The 26307-nt window shown below is 36.2% G+C and overlaps 2 protein-coding genes across 8 annotated transcripts in view; one reads left to right on the top strand and one right to left on the bottom strand.

Annotated features, from left to right (window-relative positions):
* Window positions 1–1365: 1365 nt before the first annotated feature.
* On the bottom strand, window positions 1366–19469 carry FBXO8 (F-box protein 8). Of its 3 annotated transcripts, none has more exons than XM_066548286.1 (6): window positions 19324–19469; window positions 17218–17554; window positions 14934–15060; window positions 8002–8120; window positions 6373–6569; window positions 1366–5628 (listed from the first exon to the last, which is right to left on the bottom strand). In XM_066548286.1, exons 2-6 carry the CDS (start codon window positions 17544–17546, stop codon window positions 5441–5443), a joined length of 960 nt encoding a protein of 319 aa, XP_066404383.1. In that variant the 5' UTR covers window positions 17547–17554; window positions 19324–19469; the 3' UTR covers window positions 1366–5440. The 3 variants fall into 3 exon arrangements, with proteins under 3 accessions (XP_066404383.1, XP_066404384.1, XP_066404385.1); XM_066548287.1 differs by having other exon boundaries at window positions 17218–17557; XM_066548288.1 differs by lacking the exon at window positions 19324–19469 and adding an exon at window positions 18696–18711 and having other exon boundaries at window positions 17218–17557.
* A 101-nt stretch (window positions 19470–19570) lies between these two features.
* Window positions 19571–26307, top strand: part of CEP44 (centrosomal protein 44) — a 33269-nt gene continuing 26532 nt past the window's right edge. For 3 of the 5 annotated variants that reach the window (XM_066548292.1, XM_066548289.1, XM_066548293.1), the window contains exons 1-7: window positions 19571–19680; window positions 21186–21328; window positions 21925–22072; window positions 23006–23152; window positions 23983–24090; window positions 25515–25658; window positions 26044–26253. In XM_066548292.1, the coding sequence (XP_066404389.1) occupies window positions 21240–21328; window positions 21925–22072; window positions 23006–23152; window positions 23983–24090; window positions 25515–25658; window positions 26044–26253 (846 nt within the window). In that variant the 5' untranslated portion in view covers window positions 19571–19680; window positions 21186–21239. The remainder of the gene's footprint in view (window positions 19681–21185; window positions 21329–21924; window positions 22073–23005; window positions 23153–23982; window positions 24091–25514; window positions 25659–26043; window positions 26254–26307) is intronic. The other 2 variants (XM_066548291.1, XM_066548290.1) reach the window with 2 other exon arrangements.

The raw sequence follows: 26307 nt of genomic DNA on the forward strand, positions 1-26307 counted from the left end.
TATATGAGAAGTATTGCAAACTTGTCAGATTTTGGCTCTTGGCATACACACTGATGCATCTGCCTCAAGTCCAACAGAACATTCCTGGCCACTCAGCAAGCTACTGGCATGCATAGTGCGCAAAGGATAAGTTCCTTCTAACAGAATACAGTATTCAGATTGAATAGATGGTCTTTCTCCAGAAAAACTTAGCTAAATAAGCTTTGATGCATATTTTTCCCTTTTAAAGTCTTTCTCTTCTGCATGGATTATAGGATTTTCCACAAGGTTAAAAAAGGGCTATGCTTGCTCTAAAAATTTAGGTTCACACTGGTATCCACTGTCAAAAACAGACTATTGAAATAACAAATGAGGTTCACTTCCTCAGAATGTGCAAATGCCCCAGCTTAGAGTTAAACTTTCAACAGCTGAAAGACAATACCATCGACACGTACCTGGCACTAGTTACTGGGGTTTATTTTTTCCTGGAAAGCAGTTTTGGGCGACAGAGTGGCGTCCGGGCTTCCCAGGTTGTTGTGCTGACAAACTGCAGTGGTGGTAAAGGCAGGGAGTCTGACAAAATCTCATTAATCATTTTAAATTAAATCCAACATTCCACTCCAACACTGCCAAGAAGAAAGCTAACTTTTACAAATGAATACTCTCTCTGAAAATAACTGGTATCCCGACCATACTGCTTTCACAAAAACATGCTTGATTTCTGTTAGGTACACATACACTATTCTTAAGCTTAAAAATGCATTTTTTTTTGATTGCTGAGAATCAGAAAAGTGCTTTTTGCTTGTTTTCTCTATTACGGTCTATGAGTGAACCACACAACTGAAAATTAAGAGCCTCTTTTTTCTTTCAATGAATTGAAGTTTTTTTGCTTTTCTAATATTTTAAGTACAGAAAGTTTGTTTTTCCAAGTAAATTTCACATAGGAAATGGAAGTATTCCATTTAAATATTTTCTCTAAGCATATTTATATGAATAAGAAAGGAAAACTGCAAATTTACTAACATTAATATTAGTAAAAACACTGAGGTTTCACTTTATCACTGAGGTGATAAAGAAGCAATGTGATAGCTTTTAGGTTTTTTACAGACACTCTTCTGTAAATACTCCTAGCTATTTGATTATGATTTAATTACACATGGCAAATCTGAACTTTAAACGTCTCATAAATAATATGAGATTATCACATAAAATTTTATCTTAACTAAAATCACTATTAAATGCAGATTATAAAAGTGTGTATTTCTCTTTCAAGGCAAAATAAAACCATAACATGCTGATGTGAGACACAGGAATCTGTTCTTTGCCCACTTTAACAGTGCTTTTGAGCTTAGAGTGGGAGATTTTGCAATGGCAGAGAACAAGTCATCAGCCTCAGTGTTTATTAGTTTTAATACATCCATGAAATATTTTAAAAGGAAAAAAAAATCCTAATTCAATAGAGGGCGAGTAAATCTGACTTTCCCAAAAACTTATTATAATTTTGACATTTTAACATGATCAAGGAGGTACACCTCAATTTTGTTTAAGTGCTTAAAATAATACCTGTTTTCTAAAAACGGAGCTATAAACAGTATCAGATTGCATAATGACATCCTTACACAGAGAACAAAAGTATTACCACTTCGAAAAAGAGCAATTCCTTGTTGATAAACTTGTTTATGTTAAGAACATTAATAAACTGCAGAATACTGAAGAAATAATAACATTTATTTGCCCAGCTAGTCAGTTTATTTTCTTAAAGCTGTATTTTGAAGCTGTTTACATTTTTTCTTTTTCCAATGTGGGGGGGGGTGAGAGGGAAAGGTTAAAGAGAACAAATTGAATTTTTTTCCTGAACACAAATTTCTCACTTGCTTCAAAATCGACAAACACATCTCAAACTTGTATTTGTTTGGGTTGATATATGTTGCAGCAGCTTTGATTTATTTTAGAGAGCCAAAGCTGTATAAATGTGTTGTTTAGAGTTTGAATGGAAAGTATTCTAGACAGAAATAGTCTGAGAAAACAGATAATATCAGATGCTGTGTATAGTTAAGCTATGTGAATATCTAATATATGCCATATTCCTTGAATAAATGCAATCAGAGCCTCAGACTTTATAATAAAAGCAAACATGAGCTGCATTTGTGTGACACTTTACATGGACACAGGTACACTCATTTTCCCAACACGAACAGAAAAGTTTTCCTTCTGTCACATCTATGTATACTGAAGTTACCAAACTTACAGAAATGGCCATTAAGAAAAATTCTAGTGTCTTTTAGGACAGAACAGTGAGTGTTTGCAGAGGGATGGGCTGCAGGCTCACTTCTTCCTTCAGTGCTGTGTACAGTGCATACAGTTAAGAGTTAAGGCAACACCACATGGCCAAAGTTCAAAGGACACGCAGTGGTGGAATCACAATAGCTTGGGAAACACTTCACAGTTATGAGCATGATCATGCTCATGTAATTCAGTTTGAGATCCTCTGCCTAAGTCTTCTGAAGTGCTTGATCAAGGAGCTATTTCCACATTGCATCATTTAGTGACACATGGATCAATGAAATATCATTATTTTAAAATGTGCATGGAGACACCAAGTGCATTGAAGAAAACACTGCATAACACTTTGTTTTTTAAGAGTTTTTGCAGGACAACCAAGACAATTTTTTTTTTCACTTTTTAAGAGTACTATTACACCCGATTAAGATTTTTTCTCTCCTTTTAAGACAGAAAGTTGTTTAACTTCATGTAAAGTCTAGATTCCTAAAATGCAAAAAATTACTTCTCAGTCACTTTAGAGTTAGACTCAAACTGGTAAAAGAAAAATGACAGCAGAAATGTCTGTATTAATTAGTTACTTTGTGATTGACTCTGAGGGAATTCACACTTGGCATGTTGTGTTTGCTGTATTCTGTTCCACTCTGAGTTAGTAACATAATGTAGAGCATGAATTGGGTGCTAATCCTCTAACACTGTTCAAAATCCTGTTGTGAAGATCAGATGCTGTTATCTGCATGTCATTAGGGTTTTGTTTTCTTTTGCCCTCGCCTTGTCTTATGGAAACTTGAATTGTATCATTCTGTTTCTAATTTATCTTCTTGGCTGCTACACTGGCCTAGAAGTTTTCTAGACCTTGCTAATAGATGTACTCATCTATTCCAGAAAAAACATGTTCTGTCTGCCTGAAAGTTTTGTACTGTATCAGGGTAATGGGAAATTAGGAGAAATCCAGACTAACAACTCATACTTTCTTACTAGTGCAAAATCAAAACCAGTATCACTAATGTCAACCTAAGCATATGCCAGAAGAGAATTAAACCTTGCTCTGCATTTGTGGTTTGAGAAGAAAATATTTTCTAACAAGAAGAGTTCTAATTTCAAAATTCACTGAATTCTTTTTTAAAATGTGTAACCTTTGAGGAGTGTTTCTTAGGAAACTATATTCTGCTATCTCCACTTTAAATCACTTTAAAGAGCCCAGAGACACTCATCCTTTATAACTGGTCTTACAAATTACATTAAAAGCTTTCAATTTTTTTCTGTAGTACAGCAGCAGACATCTGTGCCTTAAACAAGGCTCCCCACTGTACCATACACTCTTAATTTGTGTTTGAGATTAATTGACCACTGCAGAACACATCCTTGGACTTTCTGCAATACATGAAATAACACTGGGTGAGGAGTAGTTATCCTGAGCAAGGCAGGTGATAATGTAAACCTGTCTGGAACATGGCCACAAATACTGCTGGCTCCTGGCTTTGGCTGTGTATGCTACATAAATGCAGTGGCATTTACACTTGATAAAAGGTAGTGCAATAAAAATGTATTTTTTTTGCATGCATTTTGGTTTGTGGAGCAGAGCTATAAACACTTGAAATAGTAATAGCTACATCTTTTTCTTCCCATAATTTATGTAGCCCTTGTATGGACTGTCCTTCTCACATCTTAAACAAAGGTAACACTCTCTATGTGCTAAACAGAAAGCAGCAGCATAGGCAAAGGGCATGGCTGTGAGGGGTCACTCCTGAATGAAATTCTTGGCTCTGCATTAGGCTTTCTATGTAAAACTCAGATTAATTCTGTTTTACAGATTAAGAATACCTTCCCACATCACCTCATGGTACGGTAGGGAAAAAGAAGAAATATACCTGTTACCATGATGTATCCAGACACTACTGATAGCAGAATATTATGTAAACAAACATAATCAGGAATCTTCAACTACATGTTATATCAACTGCTCCTAGAGTTGTCTGAACAAAACCTAGGCAAATCCTTAGTCAACTTCTGCACATGCACAGCAGTTCCACTGCTAATATTCTCCACACTTCAGAAAATGTCAAGACACAACCTGACCAAGTAATTTTTGAAGTTTTTCCACAAATTTAGAGCTGTTTAAAATCTAGCTACATGACCAACTTAGAAAATAATTCAGTATCGAACTCTGCAACAGTTCTCCAATCCTGCACAGTCACTGCTCTAATCTTGCACTGCCAGTTTTTAACAGCTTTAGCAACGAGTCATCTGGTATACATTTGCCAAGGCATTTCCATCATTGACACTTCTAGACTGAGGGAACCAGTTGAAAGCAGCAACATATTACTCACTCCTAACACTTTCCCTGTTCAGATTTTCTTGCTTACTGTGCTGAACAGGTGATTGTAGTTGTCCTGTTTCCCAAAAACCAGTATCTGCAAAATAGGTTGTGTATGTAAACGACGTAAACCTCTCTGTACACTGCATGATCTCCCCTGGATAACCCTTTATGGCATCAGGGTTCATCTAAAATAGAGCCTGTAATCTTTAAAATTGAGTGACTAGCAGTTTGGCAACATGCTAATTCAAGTTAATAAATATAGTATAAAACATCAGCTTAGATATTTTACAAGTGTTCTATCATCTCCTAGAATAAACCTTATTGTAGTATTCAGATCAATGTTCCTCTAACTTAAGTATCTGAGGTAGTTAGCATTGTAAAAAAATGCAAACGAAAAGTCAAACACTAATTTAAGAGATAAAAGGAGAAATTTTAGTTAAAATACTTTACAATAAAATAATTATGATTATAAATCTCTTTAGTTAAATATATACACATTACACGGTATTCTAAAAAGAATGAACTTATTAAAGTTTCAAGCAGATCTAATGCACAAATTCACCACTTTTTCAGCTTAGACTGTAATGTCAGTTTAACATTCATAAATGGCTGTGTCAGACTAATGGCATTGTTTTGTGCAAAACTAAAAAAAATTATGAAAAAAAAGTCCTTCTGTTCCCACAGTTAATAGATAGAAAAGGTAGTTTACACATACACACACTTACACACACAAACTTTGATTGCATACAGAGGTTAGAATGACCAGCACTAAAATAACCCCCATCTCTACAAAATAATTAATATCTTGAATTGATGTAGTTTTTGAAAATTACAAATTTTAAGTGCTAGCAAATTGTGCTTTTAGGCAGCCACGTGGCCAATAAGGTAGATGTTGTCATAAAGGTGCCCTACAAAATCTTCACTAATATTCTGTGCAGCTCGTCGTGTATTTCGGATGAATTCCCTCTTTGACATTTTGTTCTTCACGTGAGGGCTTGTTAGATCAATCGAAAGGAGAATCAAAGAGTAACACAGTACATAAACTGCATCTAGACAAGAGAAAATAAACAAAAAAAGTTTAAAAAAGAAACTGGGATCATTAAAAGCATTTTTCCCTAAGAACCTTATCATCTTTGTCATCTAGGTTCATAACTTTATACATATATACATACACATATACATACAATTACTCAGAAGGGTACCCATAGTAATAAAATTTAATATGGCAACTTTCAAAGTAATAATGTCAGCACACTGCCAAATGAGAATTTACAAATCTCTTAATATTTCTACATAATCCAAAAGCCACTAAGGGCTTTATACATTTTCATTTAAACAGATTCCTGAAGTTTGTATAAACTAAAGCCAACATCCTGCAAAAGCTTATCTTTTAAATATGTAAGCAGTTCCACTGCTAAAAACTGCCTCCTCCAACCACTTAGAAATATTTGTTAACTTGTATGTAGCCCAATATTCCCTTTCATTTCTGTGAGACTATCCACAAGGAAAAATGTTAAGTGTGTAAAACTCTGCAAGAGGAACTTCAGAAAAGAAAAAAGCTCAAAGCACATACAAAAATGGAAGAAAGATACCATGGAAATAAACCAAACAAATTAGCTAAAAAAAGAATCTGTATTTTTTTGGTTTTTTTTTTCAACTGAACAAAATTTTCAACAAAATTTTTCAATTTTGTATTTTCAGATATACACATTTAGGTGCTGACTTTAAAGCTATCAGAAACACTAGCATCATCCAGAAGTATAAAGACTGATCCACTGCTCATTTTTGCTTACCAGGGCTAAGGCCAAGCTCTCTCATCAAATCAGGATTACAAGCACAGAATCTGTGAGAGAACTTTGTTATGAGAGTTTCAAGGTACTCCCCACGCTCCTCAGGAGCATGAATGTGTCTGAAGAACTCTCTCAGTGCATTTGGCAAGAACTGATTTCTGAAGTTGTGCAGTGTCACAAGGTCATCCAAAACATCTCTCCTGGAAGAACAAAAACCCGTATCATTAGAAAAGTTTCTTTTAACTATTTAAATATGAAAATGTGTAGATGTTAAAAATAAAAATTAAAGCTTTAGAATAGTATGAGCTTTTGTTTTTGCTAAAAGGCAAAATTATTACTAACAGCACAAAGATAATATAAACATATGTTCTTTGCCTATTTGTGGCCAAACACTATAAAAGCATACACAAATCAGAACTCAAAGTTTGTATATATATTCAATGAAGGTCTACACAGAGGCTTTGATTCCTTTAATCTGTGACAAAACCACTAAAAAAGACAGTAAAGGGAATAGATTGATGCATGCCACACATTTTGATGTCTAAGTAGAAGCTTTTACAGGATTGTCTTGTTAAAACCAGGCTTCAGCTAGGCAAAATTTGCTCATGGAAGTCCACCAGAATGTGATGTTCTCAAATGCTTTGCACTGAACACAAACATATATAAAAGATTCAGACCACACCTATATTGTCAGATGTGAAAAAGACAGTAGAAAAAAAATTTGGAAGCAAATTTGAAGTGAACCTAAGAACATTTTCCTGAGTTTAACCTGATTTTTACCCTGTGAGTTTCAACATTTAAAAAACGAGTTTTTATTTTTAGTGTCTGATCATACTCTGTTTATGAAGTGAAGATATAGGAGTCACTAACATTAACTTGCAATCTCATCCATTAAATGGTTTGTATTTTTATTATTGTTTAAAAGATTTATAAATCTCAAGTTTTACTGCACAGGACTGCCAGTGGTGATAACATTACAGACTCTTTTTATTCCTTTAGTAGCACAGGCTGAAGAGGATGAGAAGCAGGAGAGGATTCCTGTTGAAGCACTGTTGGCCCTTTGTTATTCCTATTCAGGTGCAGTAACTATTCTCCTTCATGATACTGCCCTCCCCCAACCTGATGGCACGAGAAAGCACAGTGGAGACAGAACACCAGGCTACAGCAGGGACAGAGCTCCCTTCTGCAGCTCCTGATGTCTCCAAGAGGCTGCTCCCTTCCCTGTCAGGAGGTGTGTGCAACTTCCAATCAAGGTATCTCAGACAACCAATTAATAGTTAGTTAAAAACCCATCATCCCTTAGTAAAGTGATAATTACTTTTTCTGAATAAGATCCACAAGGAAGGGAAAAAAACCCCATCAAGTCAAAAAAAAAGCAGCAAAATATCTATATAAGATTTTGTGAGGATGTGAGATTTATCATTTACAGGTGATATTTTTGAGGATTCTTATTAAGTCCTACAGTCACATAAATACTTGAACAGAGTAACAGTTCAGATTTAGAACCATTACCTAGCTGCATTGTTTTGCCTTTTTACGTCACTGAAGTGGCATCTCTACATTCAAAATATTGTTAAATGGGGCTGAACATTGAAAATTAATAGAAGATACCTTAAGAGAAATTTTAATTACCTTTCATCAAGGTAGATTCTCAGCTTCTTCCAATTCAGTGTTCTTGTGCAAAAGATAAACTTAGCTATTTCTTTCGGTGAATCATCTAGTATGCCTTTGGACATAAAGTAGTTGACACCCTAAGATAAAAATACAGGCGCATATAAATATGTTTAATCTTCATAATGTATTTAGGAACAAGTATTGTACTTCACAATGTAGGACTGTAATCCTACGAATTAACTGGTTTGTTTTTCAGAATGGTTCGTCCTCCTCTAAATCACATTTCAACATGCAGAATACACTCTAAAATTGTAAATCAAATGCCAAGAGACAATTTAGTGTTATGGTTGAGATTTTACATACAGTCATAGTAGAAAATTTTAAATTATGAACCCCATAATGAGCATGATGGTTCTTTAATAATTTCTTTACAGTGTATATCAGTATTTTGCTTTTCATACTATTGTAATAGTATTTAAAATGTTGCAGGGACCATAACTGTTAATTTAATAACTTTTGCGAATAAGAAAATCTTAGCCATAATGTGTTTAGTCTTCAAGGTCTTTCATAAAAACAGTCATGTTCTCACATGTATACAATGTACCACATTCAAATAGATGCATTAAATGCATTTGTTTAAATGTGTAATAATGCAAATAAACACAAGCACGCTGATTTCAAAGCATAGGTAAATATCAACATATATAAATATGTATACACATAAATAAGAACACTATGCCTAACATAAAAATAGTTTAAAAATACAGAATTGCATATAATTTATAGTCATGATTTCCAGAATTTTACACTTTTACACAACACACATTTCTTATAGAATAAACATGGCAAATTTAAAGTATTTCAGTGATATTCTGGATTCTCTCTGGTCATTGAAATATCCCAAAGCATAAAACTATTTTCCTTACAACCTTACAAATCAAAACCCAACTAATGGATTTTAAAAATGTTCACACTTTTCAACAGCAAAAATCTAAACCTGAGAATAACTAACCAAGTTCTTCCGATTCAATTTGGCAGGGGCTGGGAGCAGTTCTCAGCATTTGTTACCAAGAAGTGTTGCAATGCTGAAGTACAATAGATCTTGACTACAGGATAAGGATGAAATGTAAAATGAGTAGGACAGTGCATTTCTGCATAGAATAATGTACCAAGCCCACAACCTAAATCACCTTTAAAATATGTCTGAAATATTTTTTCATAAATTTTCTGATATCAAACTTAACAATATTTTATAAGTCTGCCCTTTAAGTTTACATTACAGCTACAAAGATGTAGGGGCAACCTATCACTCAGTGTATAAACTAAACTTCCCAGTGCTCTTGAATTTTGTGTGAAAAAGAAATAAAGGGCTGAGTGCAGGTTTGGAACATTTTGTGAAGTGTCTTAGTAAAGCAAAATCTTAGTTGCATAAAGCAGGAAAATAGTTACAATATATGTTTAAGAACACAAATTAAAAGCCAAAAAACACGTGTAGTATTAACTGGCTATTTTTACAAGTCCACAGTTTTTGCTTATATATTCACAGAAAAGAGCAGCTAATCAAGATACATTTATTTTGTTTAAATAATGGTTTATAAAAATAAATAAAAAACATAAAGGTTTTTAGATAGATAAACCAAAAAATCTAGCAGTGTTACGCCCCAATTTTAAGAAAAATCTATATCTAGGATGACAATGTAACATGTATTGCTCTATCATCTGGCATTTCAGTCCGAATTAGATCATATTTAAGTTTGTCCATAATATGGATGGACAACATGTTAAGTACTTTCTTGAGTCACAGCTAAATAAGAAATTAAAAAGTGGGAGATAATATGGATTTTGGCAATTTATGTAAGATGAGCAGCAGAATATCTCCTTTACGTTTATGTCAATTTAATGAGATTTATGTGTTTGCTTCAAAAAGAAGTATTAACTTAAGCTAGTACAAACCGAAGCCTGGCTTCAGGGACATCTTGAATAGCATTCCTGCTGCAATTAATAAACATTTCTGCAACACATCCAGAAAATACCTAGCATGGCATAGCAGAGGCAGGATGACAATTACACCTTCTTTAAGATAGTGGATTTGTTTCTCTGTGACAGTAAATGCTGCAGTTTCTTTCTCATGTACTAACTTGCAAATCGATGTAGGATCTCCATCTGACAAGCTACAAAGTCTTTGCATTATTATTCTCTAATTCCTTTCTCCCCTACCACACGTAATGCTTGACAATATCTTTCCCTGTGAATGCGCTTTCATCAGCTCATTCACAGGTAAACAGGGTATAAATAAAATATAGTTCACCACATGCCATGGTTTTTAGTTGCTTTTTATTTCATCCTAAGCTATCAAAAATATTGTTTGCAACAGTAGAAGCCTGATTTCTCTTTTAAGTTCTTAAATTTTGTCTCACAGTAAATGAAATTTATTTACAAGTTTTACAGCATGTCATTGAATCTGTTTTTCATAACACGGTAAATACTACCTTGAAAACCTCTCAGAACTCTTGCTTCAAATAAATCACTTTTGGTAGCTAAAATGGTCACTTGTGGCATATATACTAGCTGAAGTAGGTAGCCCTACACACTATTAAAACCTATGCTAAGATTACTTATCAGTCAGCTGGTGATTCTCTTAGGAAACATTTGACTGCAGTCAGGTAGGGTACTCTGTGCCATGATCTATCAGCTCTGAAGAGGCCTTTTTAACACTTGGGAAACATTGCAGAATGAGCACATACACTATTTTTTAAAATTCTAATTCAGAGGACTGTAATATTCTTAGCATTAGAGAATTAGGAAGGATGCCTTAAACCTTGCCTCTGTGGCAAGCATGTTCTCTCTGAATTTCAGACAGCTCTGGATAAAACATTAATGTATAGAAGTGTTGATTTAAATTATACATGCAAACAACAACTTTAAATATAGATGAACAGTAACAACAAAAGCCATGTGTTGTATTTCAGTATGTTATTTTTTACAGTTGTTTTTTTTCCTTGCACACAATGCTTGTTTTGCCAGCTATTCTATTTCAGCACTGATACTCCTTCCTTGTTTTCTACCTGTTTCCAGTAGTTTTTGGATTTGTTAATATCCATACAGGATCTCTAAAATGGAAAACTTTTCCTTTTAAGTGTTGATTCCATTTCTGCATTAACTATCTTCTTTGCTAAGAGTACTTTCAGAGCACTTCAGTACAGCAGTCAACATTAAAACTTTTGTAGTTGCTTTTGGCACCTCTGTTTAGATATGCATACAAAACAAACCAGACATAGCCTTAGTTAATGGCACAGAAATTTTGGAATCAGTATCTAGTATAGTAGGGTCTCAACTTCTGCTGGTGATTCTAGGTAACACTAACATTATTAATAAATAATAATTAGACACATATGGTATCATTGTTACCATTTTTCTAGGGAAGTACACTATCTCCATATATCTAATGGTGCATCTTCTGGAACAATGCAGATTATTGATGAGATATTGTATAATACAAATATTCATGACTGTTCTACTAAGTTAGGAATCAAGTCATTTGGTGGTCCACATCAAGACAAATGTGGACACAATATGTAAGATACATTTGAAACAGTGTCTCTTTCACTGTATGCCTTTAAAATACAGTCTCAGTGATCCAAACAGAATAGCAGAAATTGCAAATAGAATGCGGACACATTTTTCATGTTACAGAGAATCCATAACTGATAATTTACAAGATTAAACCATTCTGATTATAATGTAGAAATATCAAAAGATTTCAGCTCAATGTTGCTTTCCAACTTTTTTGATAAATCACACAAACTAATTTCTTTCCTCTACAACATACACGTACTTATACTATTTTTCTGACCGATAAATCAAGGCATCTCAAAAGTGGCTTGCTTAGTAGATCACTATGAAATAGGGTAAGTTTCAAAACTTTGCTTAGAAATACAGCACAGTAAACAATCCATCATCTACAGACTATCTATAATTAAAAGTCAGGCAAGATTTACACAAGTGACTAACACCAGTGGCTTTACACAAGTGGCTAACAATTTATAACCAGGAAAAGGTCAGAAAAACCTGGCCTCCCTGCCAAAAACTAAGGGCAGCTTGCAGAACGAGACAATCAGAATAGTGCAAAGACAGGTTTAGTATAAGCACTGTCTTACTGTACTTTATTATTATGCTATGCAAAAGAAATCTTGACCTCACTAAAGTCAGGGAGTTTTGGTACAGTACAGATTCCACAAGGTCCATAAAAATAAATGCTATTAAATAGATCAGTTAGAACCATTAAGGATGAAAAAAAAAAAAGAACTTCTTTCCTGACCAGAAGATTCTTGTTTGTACCTTTAGTTTCAATTTTAGCTACATAGCATTGATCCATGTAATAAACTTGACTAAATATCTTGTAGGGAGTTAGAAACTGGATACAAAACAATGGGAAATAACTTCTGGTTGCTTAGAAATTTTGAGTTATAAGCACATGAGATGAAATGAGCACTGCATGAGAAACATTTCACAAACACCATACACTCTTTAAAATAAAATATAGCAGAAATTGGGTAGGCAGATTAAACAACATATTTATATTCAAGTGCTAATACTAACACTAACTATCCCCTCTCTCCAAAGAAACAACAAAAACCAGGTTCCAAAATCTTGTCTACAATGGTGGTGCCATATGAAAAAAACCCAACAAAACCAACCAACCAACCAACAAAAAAAACCCCAAAACCCAAACCAAAACAACAAAACCAAAACAAAACAAAAACCCCAACCCAAACATGCACTGGAGGCTTTTTTTTTCAGATTACATGTCACGTGTTTAGGCACATCCTTTTAGCAGAATGTGAGCACCTGCTATGAATTATGCAAGCTCATGCACACAATCAACACGTTAAATTACAGCAGATACCACAACACCATGCACACAACAATGGCTAACCAGAGAATCCTACCACAAAGTGTGCAGATGCTCTTCCCTACCCCGTGAGCCACCGCTAGCTCTGGAGCTGTTGCTGTGGAGCCTGGTTACCCATTTTCATGACATGGGCGGTGTCCTTTGGAGAATCTTGCTCCTGTGGCTGTAAGTATTCCTATTTTTATAGTAATTTGATCAGGTCTGTTATCAAATGTAAAGCAGAGTTTGGCAGGAAATTCGGAGACACAATTTGTAATAGTGGAATGTCATATCATATGTTCCAGTCACAGTGTCCTTATAATAATAATAATTCTGCCAATATCACAGTTGTAAACAGTTAAAGCAACAGTATTTGTGAATTCTCCTGAAACTCAGGCCCTGAATGATTCCTACCAGGCTATGGTGCTCCACAGGGAGAGAGGAACAGAGCCCTTAGGAGATACCCTGAGGTTCTCATCTCTCATTGAAGCAGAGTATTTGTACTTCTATTGTAAAATATAACCACAAGAAGCAAGAGTAGCAAAATAAAGTTAATACCTAATTTAGGTATGCCGTAAGTTAGCTCTAATTTGCAGATCTTATTGCCTTTAAAAATAATGAATCTTCTATTAAATGCCTTTTCTGAAGGCTCCAAATGCTTTAAAGATACCAAGATTACTTTAAATAAGGTTGAAATATAACAGCACATTATAAACTGAGATAGTTAAGTGAAAAAAAAGTGTTAAAAAATTGACAGACAATGCTACCAGCAATATACTTGATGTATTACTGAAAACATGTAAGTTGCCTAAATATTACATCTACTTTGAAAGCTTTCACATTTATTATTAAATTTGTGAAAATTCTGCAGAAAAGCAATACTAATCACTCAAGTGGCCAGGTGCTGATGTCTCGATGCTGTTTATCAGAGTTCAATGCAGAGTTCTACCAGAAACATTACAAAATACTCTATTTGTGACTGATAGAAGTAATGGTATCTTAATCAAGCAGAATATGAGATAAAGCAAGAACTTAAATGAAATTACATTATTGCAATGATTCACAGAACTGCTTTATATATTTTACCCCATCACACATTCACACTTTCTGTATCATATCAGCTGAGTGAAATTTGCTCCTAGAAGTGTTTCTTTTCATATCTCAATCCCTTTTCTACTTGGGATTTATTCAATTACCACTTCCATGTATGCGTGTAACTATATGCAGGAAGCTGACAGCATTTTTGTTCAGTACTGTGTACACTCTTTTCCTAGGAAACATGAAGCAGGAGTCTTGTTTTATACACAAAAGACTCTCTCTGCCACTTGGGCATTAACTGTCTATCTCCCAGGCAAAAGCTGTCTGCTCTCAAACTGTTTTCTTCTTTGAAAGGTGACAGACTGAAAGCAGAAACTGACTTTTCCAGTTAGCTACATGAACTTATAAATGGAAACCTTTCAGTCTGACAAGGGATGGGTTTTTTTTGAAGATAAATTTATATTGTTCTATAAGAAAAGATTGTGCACAACAAACACCTACAGAAACTAAATCAAACTGATCTTCAGGATAGTTCAGCAGTAGATCTTTTTCATACTTCAAGATTTGCTCCTTGATAGTGGAAATAGGTGAAAATCCCCTACAAGAAAATGTGATTGCAATAGATGTAATCAGACTTTATACCTCATCCTGCTTTGTCTAAAGTGAACCAAACTCAAGCTCTGCATTTTAACATTTTTATTTATGTAAGCTCAATGTTATGCTCTTACAATTCACCACTGTCTCTTCAGTTAGGATATCTGCCTCGTTCCTAAGTTAGTATGTGGTTATGAATTTCTGGCATCCACAGAAGTATACAGGGCACTTAACAGGCAAGTCATGTAAATGATGTACACAGGTACAATACTCAAAAAAAAGACCAGGATACTGCTGTTGCACAGTATTAACCACCCCTACAGTAAAACAAACACTGATTAAAACTTTGCTGTTATATAGCTATAATTATAAAAAAGCAATCACAATTAATGTAACTGTTTATTACTGTCAGCAACAGTTCACTTACCTCATCAGGGTTGGCATTAAAGGTGAGACTGCCCTCATCTAGCTGCATATACAATTTTCTAAAAGAAAATCCTAGAGGCGGATTCTTATTGTATATAGAACAGTGACCCCAAGTGGATTTGCACAACCTATGAAAATAGAATTAATCTATTATAAAAATTCCTTTCCAAATTTCATGGATTTTACAAAAGCAAAATGTAACCAACACTGCAAAGCTAATACTTGAGCTATAGGAAGTTAGAAGTAGGTTACTGTAACAGTTATTAAGTCATTTTGCCATGTTTTTCTAAAATCTTCAATTATATGATTAATGTTTTATTCTCATAGAGGTTTTGGTGTAATTGAGTGCAACATCAAAACCTATCCCAGTAGGTGGCATCATTATGACAACCACAGAGCAGAGACCTCTGGCACTCCTAGAACCTGAACACTGGAGAACAGTGATAAATTGTTCTCCTGGGGTACTATGACAGATTAAAGCATTCTGTTTCTTTTCCTGTGCCCCAGTTGTGCAATGAATTGGACACTGTATCTGCACACAATTATGTCTTTAATTCAGCCCTTTCCCCATCTGTCCTTCTTCACCCAACTCTTCCTCTTTTCCTAACTGGCCAGTTCTAACAACTAGATCCAGTCCCATCCCTCTCTATCTTCTATAACTTTTGAGCTTCTTTCCTTTTTATTCCACCCTGACTCTCTATCAGTCTCATCAGTTTCTGTCTCTCATCTCAGTTCCTTTGATGATACCATCTGCAATTCCCTTTCTACACACTCTAGATTCCTTATTGAACTGGTAGTTCTGCTTCAACGCACCTGCCCAGTAACTAATTAAGAACAATGTTTAGGACCCAGCAGGTAGTCACTGGAGATATAGCAAAGATTCTGTTTTCAATTCCGGAACCTGGGTCGTATTTGGACTGAGTTTGGAACTGCAACCACAGTACTTGCCAAAACTTAAACACACCCTTATACATGTGGAATAGTGAAGATTTTTACAGAGATTATGCAAATTCAGATTTTTATCTATAGCTAAATCAGGATGCATTTTCATTACCAAAAGAAATGTGGAATAAATGTGAGTATTATTTGGAAAGATTGCACAAAAAATGGTTGAACTGTTTTCCAGAATGAACTTCAAGGAAAATATGTATTTCCACCCCACATGTTAAGAATATATACTGCATGTAATTAAGAAGCTCTACTACAAGCTTTGGTCTAAGGAATTTATTTCTATTTAGGTTGGGTTTGAAACCAAGAACTGAGCACAGTACAATGCAGATGGATAAACTTAGAAGCTTACTGGTATCCTTCACTAGAATTCCTGCTCCTGTCAATAGAAGAGTCCCCAACAGCAGAACAATTGTGACTAAGAAGTTATGCTGCATTATCCTTTTGCTAGGTTCCAAAGCATGACAGGAAGGGAAGCTGCTTAATTCAAATGCAGCCGGGCAAGGAAACAGACGAGGGGAGGAAGAGACATAGAGCGTAATGAAAGGTAAATAAACAACCTGAACAGCAACCCAACTGCTACAGTAGTAATACTGTCTGTTAAGGGAGAAGAAAATGTTGTGAAAGAAGTTACAAGTTCTGCTGACCATCTAATCTAAAGATTAGTATGATTTCATGAGTGTTTCCTAGTGCTGTAAAACATAAAATACCAAAGAATATGTTAATTACATTTTGATATTACACTATTTTATCTTAAAAATGTTCCTTTATTTATTTCCCAGACATACAAACTCTGCATATGTTATACATAAACGTGTTTCAAATGTTAGGCTGCAGAAATTTCATTTGAGAAAGAAACAACCTTTTCTTTCCTCCCTCCACAGCCATCTTCCAAAAACGATACACCTAATTTGTGTCAAGTGTAGTAGATGAGTTCTCACTTCTCTTCCTTTGGAAGTTTGGCTGAATAGGTTTGCTTGCTTAAGCTAGACAACTGTTCAAAGTTCAGAGAAGTAATGATACAAACACCTGAGATGTGCTTTGAGATAATAATACAAAAGTGAAGACAAGTCCCTGTCATGCTATCTCAAACACCAGGTGTTTAATAATACACATGTACACTTGTGCCAAGCATGCTTGTGTATGTAGCAATGTCCAGTAATACCCCATCCTAATTAGAAATCCAGAATAACACATTTTTAAATGATATACGTTTCCTCTATATAAATCTCATTTAACTGAGGAAACGTTTGCTAGGTTAGAAAGATGTGCTGAAGCAAATTTAAAATCTAATACTTTTTACTATGCCCAGGTGATATTTCTTTTTTCATGCTTACCCTTGCCAGAGGAGCTCATCATTAGCAAGATCCTGCCAGACACATGATGCTAGACAGAGATCAGTTGCATTCAGGTATGACAAAATGGTAAAACTGAGCTCTGGTGGCAACATTTCCAGGTTAATGAATCCTTCTTGTTCTTTAGATTTTCTTGTCTTCAGCAGGTGGTAGATGTCAATGCCTCCTTGAGCTTGTTTGCGGTGGCTCGTATTGGAAACACTGTTAGCAGGTATCCTCCTACCATGCTCTCTGGTAAGATAGCCTTGTCCACTGTATCCTTGCTGCTGCAATTGCTGGTTTCTAGCAATTCTCCAGAGTCCCTGACCCATCTGCGAGCCTGCTGGACATAAAATCCAAATTAGATATTGACAGTTATTTGTAAACATTTGTAAGACAGGCTCAGCACATAAGTAAAATTTTAGGACTAATCTGAATAGGTAGAAAGTGAGTTCTACCAAAGTTATGGTGCCCAAGTAATCAGTCTTCATAGGGCAATTGAAAAAATACTGAAAACAAAACCTATTAAAAAAAAACTAGACTTTTTCCAAAAGTTTCCATGATCGAAGAGCTACAAAATTAACAATAAGCTTCTTCAAAGAGTACCAAATATTATCTATATCGTATGCAAGTTAAGAAACCTTAGGCTTCAAAACATTTGGAATCTTCAGACTTCCTTCAAAATTTCATAAAAAAACCTTATTTAGAGTCAATGAAGGACTCTTTAGAGTCAATGACTGGATAACACAGCGACTGACACTGAAACAAAGTTTACTGACTTCAGTGATAATGCAGTAAGGATTTTGAGTCCTCAGAAACAAGAGAATAAGTAGCTTTTCAAGCTTTCATACCTACTAGCATAACATAAAGCCTTGATTATAAGATACATACTTATACAGAGAATATCACTGCAGAAATAGTATAAAAAGCCTTTTTGTAATGTAAAAAACCCAAAAAACATATTTGCTTTTAAGGACAAACTGAAGAAATTTCACAGAAGAAACAAAATGAGACAGAATTTAAACCAGTCTAGGACCAGCTGCTGAAAATCACAAGCTCTACTATTTCTGTAGCTATTCAGCAGCTTATATGCCATTTGTTAGAACACATATAATTTTCCCAATCACGTAATTACTTTCAGCTCTGTAATAATCCAGGATGAATGCTTTCATAATAAAAGATGAGCAAACCCATTGTTATAAAGCCTTTTAAGTAACGACGTCGAGGACTATATTTTAAAATTATTTTGAACCTATATTTTCAATCTTCAGACACAGTATACCACTCAAATGCATGTTTTCAAATGTCTAATAATGTAATCTTAATTGAAAACTCTTGATAGCTTGGCTGGAGTAGCTACCACAGTAAAAATAACATCGAGCTTGTTTATAAATCACTGACCTTCTCTAGCTCTGTCTGCTATCTATCAAAGTCTGATTTAAATTTCAATTGTTTCTTCCTCATGTTACTTTGCTACTTACTGCATAATTAATTCTTTTGCAGTGTTGACAAGCATGATAGGATGCTAAACGTAATCTAGATTAATGCTGCATTAGTACTGGATTCTATTTTATTAAATAAAAACCAACATGCACTCTAGAAATAAACACTCTCCACTTTAGAGTAACTGAGCCCTACAGCTGCTGATCTGCAGCCACGATTATCCCAACAGGAAAACGTTCCTTCCTTCGACGTAAGCCTATCGAAACTGAAGCTTCGTTCATAGCAGCTGCATTGCAACCGAGGCCTGCTGGTGTCCCCCGGAACGTGAAAACCCTTCAATCCCGACTGCGGGCCACCAGGCTGGCGGGCGGAGGCACAGCCCGTCCCGCAGGCCCAGAGCCGCCCCGGGGAGCCGAGGCCCGAAGCCGCCCAAGGCCGCGCCGCGTCCCGAGAAGCTCCGCAGCCGAGCCGCCGCCCGAGCGGCTCGTCCCCGCACAGAACGGCACCGGGAGCCGGCTTGGGCACGGCCGCCCCTCCCGGGGCACCGGCGATCGCGGCCGGCGGGTGCCGCCCCCCGGCCCCATTGGGCCGCTCCCGGAGCCCCGGCTGCCGATTGGCCGCGCCGCCCGTCCGTCCGCGCCGCGGAGGTGCCCCCGCGGGCCCTACCTGTGCCAGCTCCGCTCCAACCGCCGCCGCGACGAGCCCGGCCCGCCTGCGTGCGAGAGCCGCGCCGGGCGGGAGGGGCTGCGCGGGCCTGGCGGCGGGGACGGGCGGACAGGCCCAGGGAAGGAGCCTCGGCAGGGAGGCCGAGCCCGCCGCCGCCGCCCCGACTCCTGCCCGGGCAGCTCTGACGTCCGCTGTTGTTGCTGGAAGTGACGTCGCGGGGAGGGACGCGCGGGGAGCGGAAGTGCCCGTCGGGTTCGGTGGCGGCAGATTCGGTCTGCGCCCGCCGCACAGCCGGGGAACGGCCGCGGGGCTCCCGGCGCGCTGCCAGGGAACGGCCGCGGGGCTCCCGCCGCGCGGGTGAGCGTCAGCATCGCTCTCGAGGCGCGTCTGTCCCCGCCGCGCGGGCCCGCTCCTAGCCCGGGGCTCTCCCTCTCTGGAGACGGCGGGCTCTGGGGAGGGCCCGATCTCCGCTCTTGTAGGGGTGAGGAAAGGCGGGTGGGGAGCCGGCCCCGGTCCCATTCCGGCGAGTTTGCCGCAGCGCGCTGGTTCCGGGACCGCAGCCTGGCTTGCCGTGTCCTGGCTGGGACACGCTGTTTTTCCGCTGGTGCCCAGGGCAACCAGCCGGGAACGCGCAGTGCCTTGTGCCGCTCGCTGGTGTGCAAGCGGCCTCTGCGCCGAGGGTGTCGCAGCTGGCACGTCGGCGAAGTCCCGTATTGGTCGGTGATGTTTTTGCAGCTCTGCGTAATGGTGCGATTTATCTCAGCTCCCCTCCCTGTGTAATAGGAAAGTCTAGATTCAGTTGGAAGAAATCAAAAGCCTAGTTGTTGGGCATTTCAAAGACAGTGTTTATAGTGTTAACATACTTGGTAACTTGAATGGGGTAGTTTTTTTAGTTTTTGTTTGTTTTGGTATTTTTGTTTAGTTTTTTACATTGATCCTTTGAATATCTATCATACACAGTTTTGACAGTTGTTCTTTGAGCCACTTCCTCTATATTATTGTACCTTGAAACTTTGTTATACTTGATTTTATTCTTGATAGCCAGCCAATTCTACAGAGCCGTGTATCTCATTTTACGGGGTTCACCTTCCCAAGATTCGCTACCAACTTGACTGTTACTTTTATGAACTCTTGGGCTATTTTTGTAGTGACAGTAGTTACCAGTTTTTATATCCAGAGGTCTGGTGTCAAAAGAAAGGATTGTTGATACTTTTGGGAAATAGCCTATATGTGATTAGACAAAATCCTGTGAGTGTGTCTTCTGTGAGTATTTGCATTGCAGATTAGAGCTTTGGTTTTATATCATATTCTTTGAGATTTGTTTTAATAGCTGTTTAAATTTGCAAAACCATAGAATGGATTGCATTGTAACATAATGCAGGAAGAATAGCTGCCTCAATTTCCAAATAATTGGTTAAATTATTCCCATTCTGACTTTGAAAAGTAAGTATTGTGTACTTCTCTTTAGTGCAACTAATAACCCAAAATCTAATAATTAAATTATAAGAACATGATGATTAAGTAGGAAGAAAGTCCTTTTAACAAGGGCAGAACACATGGGAAGAGCTTAATCTTGAAGATTGCTGATTAAACATCACGGAAGCACAAGAAGAAAAACACCCACAACAAACCCAGCCCACTGTGAATGTAACTGTTTCTTGAGACCATTGCTTCATTTATAAGCTGTGTGACCGTGCCTCTTCACTGCTTGCATTGGTAGGCTTCAAAATACCTGTTTTGTAGCAAGAAAAGAAATTTAGTGAAGATAGTGGCAGGTAATTATCTCCTAGATTCTAGCAGAAAGTTGAATTTAGGTGATTATTTGCATTTTGTAATTTTTGTGTACATAATTTTTTTAACAGATGCACTTTTTTATGTTTATTTCATAATCTGAAAGAAGAATAGCATTTGGAATAATGGCAACAGGAGACCTAAATGGAAGCTTAAGAAAAATAGAACAAGGACTTCGCTTGTTAAATTATCCACGAGATGTGGATTATACAGTGTAAGTGGCAGTGTGTAAACTTATGCTAATACATGATGACAGCAAGATGTGTAAACAAGATATGCATAAGGATTAGCATTGCACCCAGTGATAAGCAGAACATAACTGGGAAGTTGGGGTGTGGTCTGTGTGAACTGGAATATAAAAGTACACAGTTTTGCTCTTCTGAGCAATCCTTAGACCAATCCTGGGTTGTATTGCTGTCTTGCTCTTCTTCTGCTGTTCTTGTCTTTGTTTTGGTTAATCTCACCTTTTGGATTTCTTCGGAAGTGCTTGCAAAACTTCCTTCAGGAAATTTCATTCTATAAATATTAGAAACAAAAAAAAGGTCTGAATGTTGAGCTGGAAACGCTGGTGGGCTTTAGACTTGACAATGTTTAAATTATATGTAGATCACAAAAACATTTTTTTGAGCATTTTACAGATAACAGCAAAGATGGCTGAATGAGAGATGCCCGGACAATGAAACCTTACAATGAAAGATATTTAGATAGAACCTGCTGTGTATTTATTCCTTTCAAGTTAAATGTTGGAATTCATGTAATGAAAAGCTTTTGTTACCTTCTGCTGTGTAAAATACTTTTGTCTCTTTATAGGTTAGTAAAGGGTGATCCAGCTGCATTTTTACCTATCATCAGCTATTGTTTTACATCTTTTTCAACTTGCATAGCAGAGCTTTTGGTAAAGTGTGATGTGGAACTGACAGCCAAGAGCGACTTGCGTTTTATTGAAGCTGTTTATAAGGTATCCCTTCATGTTCTTTGCTAAAGAAACTTCACAGAAATTAAACATTTACTATGAGCTTTACTAGAAAGTGAAAGTTTTTTGAAATGAATATGAATTTTAGTTCTCTTAGGATTTAAGATGAGTAGTAAGTCACTGTGTGCACGTTTTTAGATTTTAATGAAAATAAGAAAAGGTGGTGGTAGCCAAATCTCAGTTTTGAGACATTTGCTGAAACAGTAGTATTGTTAGATGTTAGTTTTGAAGAACAAAAAAATTTTTATTGGACAAAAAGATTTATAGAAGTGACCTTGGCAAAAATCTTAACCACCAAAAAAATCACAAGGAACTCAAAAAATTGTAAGCACAGTTTAGAAGTACAGCTTTTTTGAAACACTATGCCATTTTAATACATAAAGTTGAATATTAACCTTTTATAAACCAGAATAAAATTCTTAACTGATTGAAAATAACTTTCAACTATCCTTAAAATATGCAAAAGTGCGTTTTAATGGAAGGTGGATTGATGAATTAAGAAATAGTGGCTTATTCAGACTAGTTTTCCATCTGAGAGGAAAGGCTTCTTTGGGAGCCTTAAGTAGCCCTCTGATGTATTTGCTGAGATTAATATAACTTTTTATTGTAAATTTACTTTAAAAGCTCTTAGTTTTTTAGTATTAACTTGAATAGTCGGTTATTTCTTGAATCTTAAGACTGTGAGTTGAAGTTTACAAGAGTGATGTGAATCAAAGAGGAGATATGTTTAAGGCCTAGTTAAAAGAGACAGCTATATATTTATTGATTTATATAAAAATAATCAAATGAGAAAAGGCTTAACTGCTGAAGTGCAGAATGAAAGACAAGATTGTAGTAAAATAAGAATATAGGCATGCCATTTCTACAGCAAATTGTGAGGTGATTTTGAAAGTGAAGTAAACTCTTATTTTGTTGCAGTTTCTTCGAGATCAATTTCAGTACAAACCAATTTTAACAAAAGAGCAGTTTCTTCAGGTTGGCTTTGCAGAAAGAAAAATGCAAATTGTTTGTGATGTTATCAACTGTGTGGTGAAGAAACATAAGGAGTTGAATAACTCTAGTAAGGTACTGATCAAATGGTTGCCTTTTTTATAAGTTTCTTTTGACATGTTTGATGCTGCAGATAAACCGATTTTCAGCTTCTATTTGAAGATGCAGCATTGCTCATGGACCAAATAATGGAAAGTTAATATGAAGTTCTATAGTAAGATGCTTGAATGCTTGCATTCAAGACATGAAGCTGCCAATACTTTGTAGTATAAAAAAAAAACTAGAATGAAGATAAATCTAATTGTTGTTTTTACAGTAAGTGATATATTTTTTTTACACTTCTTGATACAGTAAACATGTGCATTAATAAACTTCTCAGATAAATTTAAAGGCAAAACAAAATCCTCTCATATGTTGAATTTCTGTAACAATTCAAAAATGACACTTTTATTATTATTTTTTATCAGTGTGTGTTTGGTGTATCGGTCTCTGCTTTAATGAAAGGAATTTCCAGTCTTTATATTTCACAAGATTTTGTTTCCTTTGAATTTTAAACAAGTCTTCAGGACTTTTGCATAATTAATTTGTCAGTTTTGAAGACATAACTACTTTTTTTGTACTTGTTTTACTTTCAACTCTGGTGCAAGTTGTATTTATTTATAACCATCTATTGATGCAACCTAGTATAGGTATTAATGAGTGTAAAAGTATGGCATTTACCTCTGGATCTGTGTTCTCTATAAATTTGGGTCTTATTTAATTTTTTTTAGACATTATTGTACTAGAGAGGTTTAAATGTGTCTGTGTGTGTGCACCATGAAATGATCCTGTCAGTCAGTGATGGTGTTAGAAAGTGGGGTGTGAAATCCTGAAAATTTTCCTGTTTTCTTCTGTTCACTTTGGAGGTTAAATCCCAAACGAGAAAAAAAATTAGACCTCTTAAATCTGAAGTATGGTCAAATTGTGGTACAGGTCTTGCTGATCCAAGTTGCAGTGCTCTGAATTCCAAGCAGGTATGAAAATAATTTTTATGTTTTATCTCGTTTGTAGTAAGTCAGGCTCTTGCTGAAATTTTTTGCTTTTGTTTTGGTTTTAATACTTAAACCAGTTTTGATGTGGGCTGGTGTTTGTTTGTTTGTTTTTCTCCAAAGTGCGGTTGGCTGAAATAATAGCTGAAATACAGAGGATGTTGCCTCTCTTTTACTGAGCAGTTGATCTCAAAGTCTTGCTGGTAATGATCTAGTGCTGTTGTTTGTGCTATATTTGAATTATATCAAGTGTAAGGGAGAGCAGTGGGAAAAGATAAAATGGCACAAAGAAGATGTATGGAGTTTGAAGAGTGAAGTGTGCTTGGCCTAGCGTGTGTTTTCAACACAGCTTTCAAAACACTGTTTGGTGTTTTATCTGAATCTATTCAGGAAGTTTTCATAATGTAGCATTCCTTTTGGCTTTGGTTTTACAAAGGTAAAATGATTATGCATTAAGTAAAAATGTCTATATCTTATTCCACTCTTGACATGTGAAGGAGGCAGCTTTCCTGATATTATCTGCTAAAAGGGCGCAAAATAAAATGTTAGAAAACTTTTAGGACTATGATTGCGTGTTAATAGCTGGTGGTTTCTACTTGTAAGGAAAATACTGCTTTTATCAAGGAAAACTTGGTGAAGAAAGTATTTGGAATGGCTTCTCTGTCTCTTCTAGTTGTTTAATAGTGGCACTGAATGGGATAGATACGTGTGTTTTAAGAATTCCCTAGAAGAGGAGAGTTTCAGCTTAACTAAAACATTGAGGAATCTCTACATGTTAAGATGCTGCACAGAACTAGTAATTGTGCATTCTTAATCATTAAGTGTCTAATTTTGTGATATTATCATAAGATTTAATCCACCTGAAGAAATTGCAAAATTTCTCTTTGTTTTCTCTAAGGGAAGCCTTCAAATGAAAGTAATGTATATCTCATAGGGCTATTTTGCTGACAGTTGTCAAGAAAAAGGAAGAATTCTAATCTTCCTAGTTAAACCTTTTTTGTTCTTAATGTTTTAGTCATGGTTTTGATGTTGAAACTGTCTATACATATGAATTTTGCTGTAGGTAATAACATATTTTTCAGTCCACACTTAGAAATCTAACAACCTTTAAATTAAAGGAGGACATTAATATCTTCATTACTATTTATGGAAAGGAAACAAGGTGCATGTTATATATGGCAAAGTGTATGCATATTTGTTTTACAGTTCCTTCACGTCTGTATGATTTTTTAAAAATTAAACTGCCTGCTCTTGCTTTCTGTATTTTGTAACCAGTTGGGATAAGATAGTTAGGTTTAAATAAATATTGAAATAATAGGTCTTATGTGTTACTACTTGGCTAATGAATTGAAATATTATTGTTATGAATAACACCAGCAGTTAACTGTGTTTGTTTGTTTGTTTTTTAGCATACTCGAAAGAAGCCTCTAGTTGAACGACACTCAGGAAATGAAGTTAGTGGTGATCTTTGTCCACTACCCCTTCCAGCACAGGGAGGGACTGAGGAAGAATTGTGCCCAGATTATGATATTGTGGAAGTTAAATGTGAACAAGTAAGGACTTCTATTTTAAGATGTCTTTTTATTACAGGATTTGTCTAAAGGGATAAAGGTTTTTACATTATAGCTATACTTCAGGAGCATGCAGCTCCTGAAGATATAAGCTCCTGAAGATATTTAATAAATGTATTGAAAAAGTTGGAAAAAGGAAAAGTCAGTTAAATCGTACAGTCTCTTTCAAGACACAGTTCTGTCAACAGCTTCTTTTAGAAGCTGTGTTCCCTGAGTAGGCATATTTTCATAATTCTGGAAGAAAAATAGTTTTCTAATGTAGCAGGATGTGGTAACTGAACTTGAAGATTGCACTTGATTTGTTTCATCAAGCGATGAATTGTTTCTGTTTTGAAATTGGAGGATATGTTCTTATCGGTATTTTCAGGTCATAGAAGAAAATTCACAAATTGAGTTTTTAAAGAGTCAGCTTGCAGATTTCCAGGAAAAGCTTCATAAGCTAGATTGGATGGAAGATAAGCTACAAGTTTTAGAAGAGAAACTGCAAGGAAAGGTGATCATAGATGAGAAGGACTGGAATAACTTACTGAATCGAGTTTTGCTTCTTGAAACAGAACTGTTGTTACAATCCAAAAAGGTGTGTTAACTTCTCTCTTAATTCTATAACAAAAATTGCCCAAACATAATCTTG

The sequence above is a fragment of the Molothrus aeneus genome, chromosome 4 (assembly GCF_037042795.1).
Source record: "Molothrus aeneus isolate 106 chromosome 4, BPBGC_Maene_1.0, whole genome shotgun sequence".
Taxonomy (NCBI): Eukaryota; Metazoa; Chordata; class Aves; order Passeriformes; family Icteridae; genus Molothrus; species Molothrus aeneus.

What these genes read in the sequence shown, in the direction of transcription:
- FBXO8 (XM_066548286.1), bottom strand. Translation starts at nt 17,546, where the DNA reads ATGGGTCAGGGACTCTGGAGAATTGCTAGAAACCAGCAATTGCAGCAG. An exon ending in AGAATCTACCTTGATGAAAG is followed by an intron (nt 6,570 to 8,001) that starts GTAATTAAAATT and finishes TTGTTCTTCCAG; the next exon opens with GAGAGATGTTTTGGATGACC. An exon ending in AGAGCTTGGCCTTAGCCCTG is followed by an intron (nt 5,629 to 6,372) that starts GTAAGCAAAAAT and finishes TCTCTTGTCTAG; the next exon opens with ATGCAGTTTATGTACTGTGT.